The 10798-nt window shown below is 48.1% G+C and overlaps 1 protein-coding gene across 2 annotated transcripts in view; it reads right to left on the bottom strand.

Annotated features, from left to right (window-relative positions):
* The window catches only part of GRIK4 (glutamate ionotropic receptor kainate type subunit 4), a 337584-nt gene extending 327250 nt beyond the window's left edge, over nt 1-10334 (bottom strand). For both annotated transcript variants that reach the window (XM_017523559.2, XM_037736753.1), the window contains exons 1-2: nt 10231-10334; nt 4366-4497 (exon numbers count right to left, since the gene is read on the bottom strand). In XM_017523559.2, the coding sequence (XP_017379048.1) occupies nt 4366-4447 (82 nt within the window). In that variant the 5' untranslated portion in view covers nt 4448-4497; nt 10231-10334. The remainder of the gene's footprint in view (nt 1-4365; nt 4498-10230) is intronic.
* Nucleotides 10335-10798: the final 464 nt, after the last annotated feature.

Genomic DNA, 10798 nt, shown 5'->3' with positions numbered 1-10798 from the left:
AAAAAAAAAAAAAAAAAAGTCTCCAAAAAAGAGCAAGAAACCACATTAGCAATGATGATTTTTTGCCATCTTTCAATGCCCTTACTAGGAGAACACAATATATTTAATCTGACGGCCGTGATAATGGGATATCCAAATGTTTCCAGGGTGTCATTAGCTCCAGGAGAGCAGGAAGAGACAGCTTTGGAGACAGACATGTTCAAATTTCAGTAGCTGTGTGACCTCAGATGTGTTGTTTAAACTCTCTGAGCCTCCGTTTCTTCATCTATAACCGGTCATTGTTCATTCCAATGAGACTGACTGAGACATCAGAAATCCCTAGCCCAGTACCGGGCAGAGTGGGAGTTATTATCTTGATTATTACTATGTAGCACTGCAACCTCAGTGCTTGGCACACAGCATTCAATCAGTATTTGTTGAGTGAATTAATGAATGAATAATTGTATCATTGTGTTTATTACTACTGCCAAAATTTTCAGTAGAACCCAACCAGGACCTTCAGCCCGTTCCTATTGTCTTTTAAGTAAGACAGATAGATGAACATTTTCTCCTTTTCCTCTTTCTCCTTTCTCTTCTGCTTGCTCCAGTAAGTTTACCTCTTTATGCAATAGTTAAGACAGTGCCATTTAAAATAATGATACCAAACATGTTATTGGAAAACTCAGTCTTGCAGCGGCCATGGAGTTACCTATTCATCACATTCATTGAGCTAGAGCCATACACTTGTATGCATCATGTGTTGGGCCCTTTTGTCAGGGGGTCACTCTCCCCTGGAGTTCAGAGTCTAGTGAGAAAAGGCCATAATCATTAGAATATTAACACGGTAAATGCTGGAACAGATGTTATGTGCTGGGGGAATGGGGGGATGGTAGGAAAAAGATGAATTCTCCCTCTTACGAACAGGATGATATCAGGAAAGGGCTTTGCAGAGGAAGAGCCATTTAAGCTGATGATGATGGAGGAGAAAGATGAAGGAAAAGAAGAGGAGGAGGAGGAGTTCGATTTGTTGTCCAGGTTGAGAAGATGGAATGGGAGGAACAGCACTACAGGCAGAGCAAGGGAATTGGGTAAAGCCAGGAGTAAATCTTCCTAGTATATTTGGCTCACAGGGAGTGGCTACGTGTAGCTAAAACACAGAGCTGAGGAAGGAGTAACAAGAGGTACGCTTGGAGCCCGGTGTTCATTCAGTTAACAAATACTTAATGCGTACCCAAGGTGTTAGGAGCAAGGGCAACACATTTGCTAATGTCTGAAATGTTTTCTGAACAGAATTGGAGAAAACTGTAAGAAAACATAACCTTCTCATACTGTTGAAGGTGATTCTGCTTCCCAGTAGCTAAGGGAGCCCATGGATACACAGAGAAGAGAGCACTGGAAGAGGAGTCAAGGATGCCAGCACCAGTGCCAGCTGCCACCAGCCAGACCCCTACTTGCCAGGTGACCTTGGCCAAACCACTGCCCGATGTGGCCCTGTTTCCTCATTTGCAAGATGACCAGGTTAGATAATGAATCCTATAGTCCCTTCTGGATCTAAGAACGATGATGATCTCTGGTCTCTTTAAGTAACGGTGGGAAGGGGGGTGCAGAGATGGGGTGGGGTCTTCTCAGGGCATTTATTAACTTGTAGCTCCACAGTCATCACTCAGAGGACCCAGAGGGACAGAAGCAAAATCAAAAAACATTTTCAGATGATAGATGATGGAAGGGGTTGACATATGTGTGAGAGTTTGGGGAATTTATGCAGCCAGCCTCACAGCCATAAATAAAATCCCTTTCTTTCACCCAAAACCTCATTCGAGGGGTAAACACCAAACACTATAATAGACAATTTGGCTGTGTCTCCTGCCCTGTGCCTCACTTGAATGAAAAACAGCCGTCACAAGGCAGGGTAATGGGTTTGGCCGCCTCTGTCCAAACATCCATATTGTCACCAGCAGACAAGTGGGGCTGAGGATGGAGCACACAAGGCAATATGTCTCTGAGATCCCTGGTCTCTTCAGGCAGCACCATTCTGAGAGTCACCCATTCTAAGGCTGGGGTTGGGGAAAACCCCAAGAAAACCCAACTGCAAGAAAACGTGACCCCCAAAATGGTGAGAAGAGCAGCAGCCCCTTCCCTTCCCATAAGCCTCTCAAGGACCCCAGAGACCTCAGCACGGTTAACGCCAGCCAGCTCATCTGCGTGCAAGGCCTCCTGCTGCTCCGCACAGCTGCTGGTGTTTTCTTGACCCACTTCTCTTCCTATCCCTGCCCTACTCCACACACCCTCTGGAGTCCATGTAATTAGCACCTTTCCATCCATAAGGATCGGGAGACTTTTAAAAAGCTCCTGGCACCCAGGCTAACCAAGGAGACAGGAAGAATGGGTCCTGGCACTGCTGTTTGGGTTATTCTTTTCTTCTTCTGTTGGCTTAACTCTGCTTCCTGGCCTCTGCAGGAGATTAGGTCTAGTTTGACCTTGCCAGCCAGCAGGGCTCCTGGCTGGAAAGTGGCTGGAAGTGGCCTAACATGAACCAAAACTAAGGGCCAGCAGTCTTGACAGAACTGGAGAAGCATTGTTCAGAGTGTGGGTTTGGGAACACGAGGGGGCTCTTTGAAGCCCTCTGCCATGGCAGCCAAGAAAGGGATCTGTCAGCTCCGCTTTCTGCTTCCCTCCCGGAGCACAGTGTCGAGAGAGGCGAGGCCATGAGGTGCTGCCGATTCTGGCTCAATCCCTTTCCGTTTCCCATTAGTGACGAATGGAAATTGATGGGTCGCCACTTTATTCACTCATTTAGAGGGGGAGAAAACCTCGCAGCAAATGCTGAGTAACTGTAGGCATCTTATAAATTAAACATCTTAAGGATATAAACCGTTTTGCATTTCTTCTAAGCAGAATTAAATTAGGTAAGGAAGTTTCTGTAAAAATGGACGGGGAAGAGGGAGGGAAGATTTTGTTTTTTAATAACTTTTTTTTTTAAGCATGCAGAGCAGTGCATCGAGGGCAGGGTGACGGGGAGAACTGAGTCACCTGTCCACGTTGCTGATTCCAATCAGCTCCTCTGCATTTGCATGAAAAACTGTGACCGCAAGGTAAAACGGAGCAGCTCACACACCTGCAGGCCAGGCGTCCAGCCTGTGACACCTGGCCTAGCCCGGTCTCGGCAGCTCGCCCACCTCTGCCCACACCATGGCTCTTGACCACCACCAGTGCACTGACCTGAATGCGACTGGAAGAGTTTGGGTGCTTCAAGTCAACTCCCAGAGATTCAGCATCATGCCATCTTTGCCCTAAGTCAGCCGCTAACTCTTTCAGGCTCAGGTTTAAGACCCAAAGGTGGGTGCCTTTGCTCCCACCCCAGTGTGGGAAGAGGGGCCTCAGGTTACCTCCGTCGGGGTAACCTGCCTGGTATTTGAGTCCCTCTAGGGCTTTCACTTAATCCTACCCCTGCTGTTGGATGGGTCGTCTTATAACCAACAACCTACCTGTCTGAGTCTGTCACTGCTATGTGCCACCCACCTGTCCACATTAACCCCCATCCCCCATGTACACACAGACACCCCTGATCCCTGACACCCACATCTGTCCTGACTCCATAGGTTCTCTGTTGCTGGGCTATCAGATGACCACACTGTGCCTGCTGGACTGAACTATGTCCTTGTCCCTGTGGCTGGCTGTGTCCCCAGAACCTAGGATCTGGAGAGCCTCAATCTGCAGGTGACAAGTCTTGCTCAGTCCTGGCAGGGAGAAGGCACCTGACTTCCCAGGCCCACACCTCCAGGGATGGGGTGCTGAGGGCTGAGGTGAAAGCCCACCTGCCCACATCTAGAATGGGCACGCCACAGTAACAAGGCAAGGGAGGGAGTCACATGACCCTGTCTTATCTCTCAGATCCAGGCCACGGCAAGCAGACCCAATGTCAAGGTCCCTTCCAAGCAGCCAGGCCACCCCAGCAGACTCCTGGCTTCTTCCAAGTTGTAGACACAGCACGCTCTCCAGGAAGCCTTCTTGGACTAATCACAAGAAAGAAGGGGCCTCTTCTCCTATCTCCAGCCTTAGATTTGGAATCCCCACAGCCATCCTCACTCTCCTTCCCCGACAGCTGCCTTTTAACCAGCCAGGATGAGCCTACATTGACTGCACCAGGGAGTTATCAGCATTTTTATTCTAGTGGCTGAGGAGCTCGGCAGGCTGACCAGATTGGAGTGGTCAGCTGTCAGCTGCCTCTACCACCATCACCACCTGTGTCTCCACCCCAGCCACACTCGGGAAGGGCACAGTGCACAGGCTGGGCGGCTTCCCCAGGGCCTATGCAGCACTCTCATGTCCCCTGTGGACACCTGGGATAGTGGGTGGGGGCAATGCCCCGAGCCAGGCCACACTTACCGATCCTCAGGGAGTGCGGGCTGCAGGCGACCATCACGAGCCAAGCAGGAAGCAGCACCAAAGGCGCCGAGACGCGGGGCATCTTCTATGAATCCTCATGGAGCCCCCTGCTGGCCTGGGCATGACATAACTCTGCGAGAGAGGGGGTGGGGGGCACGTGAGTCCCAGGCTCCAGCTAGGCAGCTGCCCCACCATCCCAGTGACCCCCAGCTACCGGGGAAAGTCATGGAGCCAGAGATCTAGCTTCAGCTCTGTGATCAACATGGGGCAAGTTGTTGTAACTGTGGTTGGATGATTCATGGTGCCTCATTAATAATGAAGAACCTTTTCTGCTCTCAGCTAAGCACAGTGGCTCACGCCTCTAATCCCAACACTTTGAGAAGCTCAGGCAGGTGGATTACTTGAGGCCAGGAGTTTGAGACCAGCCTGGCCAACATGGCAGAACCCGTCTCTACTAAAAATACAAAAATTAGGTGGGCATGGTGGTGGGCACTTGTTACCCCAGCTACTCAGGAGACTTATCCACAGGAGCAGAGGTTGCAGTGAGACAGGGCACACCCTTCACCATTGCACTCCAGCCTGGCCGACAGAGAGAGCGTTTGTGTCCAAAAAAAAAGAAAAAAACCTCATCTGCTCTCAAGGAATTGGAGCCATGGATGAGTAGAAGAGGAAGGGATGGGAGGGATGGGAGGTTAGTCTACTGCATAGAGTAACCTAGCACAAGTAACATAGCACAAGCACTGCACACTGGGGAGAGGTGTGAGAGGGAACTGGGTTCAAGGCCAGCTCCTCCACTTGCCAGTTGTGTGGCCTTCATGAGGGCCCCTCTGTGTCTCAGTTAGTGTCCTCACATGTAAAAGTGATGTAGTAAAAGTGATGTAACAACCCCTCCTGGTGGAGTTGAACTAAAGAATCGAGGTAACACTGGAGAAGCCACCATGCTCAGGGTCTGGCCTAAATGAGGCACTATGAAAACATCAGGTCCTCCCTGGCCCAGATAGGAGAGGTCTGTTCCCAGCAGATATGGAGGGCAGACACACACCTCCCAGATCATCCGCTGCTTTCCACAACTGCTCTGCTGCCGCTGAAAACTAGCCCCAGTCCCATCCTCTACCAATCCCTCTCCTCCTTCCTGAGGTGGGTGGGCCTCTGACGTCAAATCCAGAACCTTGCAGGGGGCTGCCTCTCCCCGGGGCAGCATGTGCCTTGGCCCCTACTGAGACCCAGAGTCTACTGATGGCCAGCTCTGCTGGCTTCTCTGGGGTGAGGGTGGAGCTGATGAGCACCTGGATATGCTAATTCCAGGTGCCCTTGGTTAGGAGAGTGGTATCAAAACGTTTCCTCCTCCCTCCCCTAGACAGACAATCCAATAGAAACTGAACAAAAGACTTGAACAGACACCTTACTAAAGAAGATATCCAAATGGCTTATAAACATTTGAAAAGGTGCTCAGCCTCATTAAGCATCAGGAAAATGAAATTTTTAAACCACAATAATATAACCACTTTACACCCACCAGAATTAAAAGAAAAAAAAAAGACAACATCAGGCGTTAGCAAGGACGTGGTAAAACTGGAACTCTTATCCAGCGTTAGCAGGAGTATAAACTGAAATAAGCACTTTGGAAAGCTGGTCTACTAGAGCTTTACATGAAGCAGAAAGGCATGTATATGATCACCAAAGACATGCACTAGAATGTCCACAGCAGCACGCTAGTGGTTTCCAGTTCCCCAAACTGGAAACTACCCAAATGTCCAGCAGCACTATGGAGAAATACATTATATATTCACACAGGGAAATGTTACACAGAAATGAAAATGAATAATCAGCAACTACATGCAACAGAATGGATGAATCTCATAAACATAAGATTTAGCAAAAAAAAAGACTGGTACAAAAGATTGCATATTCTATAGACAGAATAATTCCATCTATATCAAGTGAAAAAACAGACCAAACCACTCTGTGCTGTTGGAAGTCCAGTTTCATGGTTAGGGTAGCAACTGGCAGGTGACATGAGGGGACTCTGCCGGTTCTGGTGATGTTCTGTGGTTTTCACACTGAGTGTGGGTTGCAAAGGTGTGTTCACTTCATGAAAGCTTGCTGAGCTGTAAACTTATGATGTGTGCACTTTTCTTTATGTGTGTTATGACTCAAAAAAAAAATTTGTTCAGGGACACCCCACCTCCCCCAACACACTCAATGTTCCAGCCACACTCAGAGCCTTGTCACTTCCTGTGCACAGGGCATCCCTTCTGCCCAAAGGACACTCCTCTGCTCGCCCCTGCCATGGCCAGAGTGGGGCCTCTCTCTGTGAGCTATCAGCAGCCTGGCATGGCTCTGAGAACAGCACTTTTCCCTCTATTGCTGTTGCCTTTATGCATCTATGCCGGGGATAAGTGTGCACTCCTTAAGGGCAAGGACTCTGTCCAGGTTCCTGTTGCATCCCCAGGGTCTATTTATACATAATAGGTGCATAGCACATATTTGTTCAATGAATGGAAGGCCTCAAGCAATCGCCTGCTAGAGGAAGACAGAGGAAGATCAAGAGTAAAGGATAGGGGTAAAGACAGCTCCGCTGTTGGCAAATCAGGCCCAGAATCTTTGTTCTTTAATCATGGGTGTTGGTGCAGGGATAGATTAAAGCAAGCACAGTCTCGGGAGAAGCTAAACATTCTTATTCATTATGGATAAAAATTTATTATTCTCTTATTTTCTGTCTCCCCACTAGAATTTAAGCTCAATCGAGGTGGGGCAAGGACAGGAATCTTGTTTGGATGTATCCCCAGGGCTTAGAACAGTGCCTGGCATATTATACAGCCTTAATAAATATTTGTTGAGTGGATAAATGAATGAACTGTCAAAGAGAAAAGAACTGTGATAATCTGGTTAGGCTATATAAAAGTACCACTAAATACAATCACCTACATTAAATGTCTTCCATTTATGCCTGATCAGCATGCTGCACCATAATTATTATGCAGACTGCTAACTAGGTGTCAGATTAGCCTGCGTGAATTTTATTTGATGACAGAACTACACTCAGTTCGTGCAGGCCTGAGGAACTGAGTGTAGCTGTTCATGGTCCCAAAGACTGGTGAGTCTCAGAGACTACATTTAAGCATGATGGTGGCTCAGGTCCTGGGCTGCTCTTTGGGCCTCAGCTCTGTGACCCTAGGCACAGGGATGAGAAATAATTTCCTCATAAACCTTATGAGAATGAAAAGAGCCACCATGTTGCATGTCTGCAAGGCTCAGTGGCTTGTAAAATTCTTTGCACAGTCTTTATCATAGTTAATCCACAGAACAAGCTCTATTACATATGAGGAAGCTATGCCCAAGAAAAGATACGTGCCTAGCTGAAGGTCACGTAACTGTCTGGAGGCAGAGCCAAGGCTAACCAGGTCTCTCACTCTACTAGCTTTTCTCTCTTAACTGCTACAGAGCAGAAAGATGAAGCTTTTCGATTCTTCATCAAAAAACACAAGACGTTTGAGGTCTTATTTTAAGCTTCATATTCAGATAAATCTAGTCTTCGGACCTGACAGTGCATCCTTCATTAACTGAAAATATTTTAATAATTAAGGGGCAAAAAAAGAAATTATCCTGGAGTTAGCGCACCAAGATGCTCTTTCCATGACCGTTACCCTCCATGGGGGTTTTCTCCCCTGCCCATGGTATATTCTCCTCCACCTGCATGCTGTGGCACCAACATCAACAGTTCAATTCCTGAACCCTTATGACTGCACACCTGCCTCATGACACCTCCACCTGGGCATCCCACAGCACATCACACACACCGTGTCCTAAAGAGAAGGCATAGTCTCCACCACGCTTGCCACCTGCTCCTCCTTCTACTTCTTAACAGGTGGCACCACAATCCATCAGTCACCCAAGCCAGAAGCCTGAGAGTTGCCCTAGATTTCTCTGTCCCCACACCCCCACATTTAATAAGTCCCCAGATCCTGACATCTCTGCCTCCTAAAACCACATCTTTTTCTCCATCACTACCAGCAGTCCAAGTACAGACATTTTCAGCAACAACCTGGATTTCTGCAATAGCATCGTCACTGGGCCCCCATCCTTTGGTCTTTCTCTCTCCATTTGGTGCTCCATATAGCAGCCAGGGGCTTCTTACAGAAATACAAACTTGATAATGACACACTCCTGCACTAAAGTCTTGGGGAGCTCTCCACTGCACAGAAGATCAAGGGCAATTCCCTCACTCTAATATATAAACCCTCTCATGATCTGGCCCTGCTCACCTGTCCCTACCCTGTGCCCTATGGCATCCGTTGCCCCAGCAGAGCTGAAGCCCACTCCCCTGCAGAAGTTGTGTGCTTTCACTGTGTCCTCTGCTCCCTGCAGGAGCTTCTGCTCGGAATGCAGTCCCATCCCATGATGGCCTGCAGGCTATGTTTTCCAGGTTCAGCTCATTGCCTCCCCTCGAGGCTTCTGTGATCCCTTCCCCATCTGCTGCTACCAAACCCTGAACATGCCTCACTGGGACACACATCCTGCTTATGACAACAATGCTGTCTGGACAGCACCAAGCACCCAGCACCCTATCTGGCACATAGTAGGTGCTCCACTAATATTGGCTGAATGAATAAATGAACAGATGGGCCCAATATGAAATAAATTCCCAGTTTGGTGTATATATTTTGTATACTCACTGTAGTTAAAACAAACAACCTAAGGAGACAGAATGCCACAGATGCAGGCAAAGGGGAATCACAATCATTTGAGAAGTGGAGGGAAGCAAATGTGTACTGCCCTCTGATTCTGTGCCTGGGGCTTGAGCTGGCTGCCACAGGTAAGAACACAGGGTTGAGTCCTACACTGCCATGTACTAGCTGCACACCTTGGGCAAGTTAGCTAACATATCCGAACCCTGACTTCTTCATTTGCAGTATGGGAGTGATAATAGTTCCCTCATGGAATTGCTATGAGAATTGCATGATAAGATGCTGTGCACTGCTGCTAAGAGTAAGCACTCAATAATAAATGCTGGCCAGGTGCAGTGGCTCACGCCTGTAATCACAACATTTTGAGAGGCCAAGGAGAGCCGATCACATGAGGTCAGGAGTTTGAGGCTAGCCTGGCCAACACGGTGAAACCTCATCTCCACTAAAAATACTAAAATTAGCCAGGCATGGTGGTGCACACCTGTAATCCCAGCTACTCAGGAGGCTAAGGCAGGAGAATTGCTTGAACCAGGGAGGCTGCAATTGCAGTGAGCCAATATTGCGCCACTGCACTCCAGCCTAGGTGGCAGAGTGAGACTCTGTCTCAATAATAATAATAATAATAATAAATACTAACTCTTCTTGACCATGTACTCACTCCATAAGATGGTGTTGCATCTCTGTTTGACAAATGAGGAAGCTGAGGCTCAGAAAGGCTCAGTAGCTTATCTGAGCTCATGCAACTAAGACAGCAGCACTGGATTCAAATCGAAGTACGCGTCTAATCATATGTGATCCAGATCCCAGGCCCCTGCTCTGACTAGCATTGAATTCAGCAGTGTTGGCAGAATTTAGGTTGAAGGCAGGTATGTCAGTACAGATTCCAATCACACAGGGTCTCTGACAGTCCCCACCTAGACAGAGCTGAGCCTCCGTCCTGTACTTTAGGTACTTTGGAAGACAGAGAGTTCAGAAACAGAAATTTCCCATCTATTTGAGAACCCTGCTCTCGACACCCAACAGGAGCCTTGCCGATCCTGAGTGCAGAGGGAAGACCCAGACTGGACGGAAGCCGGGCTCCATCTGGCTATGGGCCTTATGATGGATGCTCTTGAGCAGCTGCCCCCCTCAGAGCCTGCCTCTTCCTCCACGAGTAACATGGGAATGGAGTGCCTACCTCGGAGGTGATGAGCACCAGGAGAGCAGGGAGCAGTTCGGGCTTTTCCACCTGTGTCCTCAGTGCCTAGCACAGGCCGGCACATAGTAGGCACTCAAGTATCTGTTGAAATAATAAAAGAATCCAATCAGAAAATATATGTGGAAACACTCTGTCAGCTGCAAATTGTTTACATGTGAGTGGTATTTGGTGTCACTGAAAATGAGGAATTTACAATCTAGGTACAATTTCTCTACCCACACAGGCTCTCCTCCTTTGATCCTTCAGCCTTCACTGTCTGCAGCTCATGGGGCACCATTTAATCACATGCTGTCCCCCAAGGGCCTCAAAGATACACTGTGAATATCGCACTCAGAGCTGAGGCTCCCAAGTTCTCACCTCTGCTTAATCATTTACCTGCCCAGGATGTGTCCTTACCTTAACACCAAATTCAGGTGTCTCCACTTCTCCCAGAAGGGGAAACTCATTTCCACATTTTTACAATTGCAACACCGATCCACTTCCTCAAACTAGAAGATCCTCTAACATCTCTCTCAATGGAAAGAGACTAGACCTCTTGTTCCATGCT

The sequence above is a fragment of the Cebus imitator genome, unplaced genomic scaffold (assembly GCF_001604975.1).
Source record: "Cebus imitator isolate Cc_AM_T3 unplaced genomic scaffold, Cebus_imitator-1.0 Scaffold28, whole genome shotgun sequence".
NCBI lineage: Eukaryota > Metazoa > Chordata > Mammalia > Primates > Cebidae > Cebus > Cebus imitator.
Note: the sequence above shows the minus strand (reverse complement) of the source record. Positions and strands in the feature narration are given on the sequence as shown.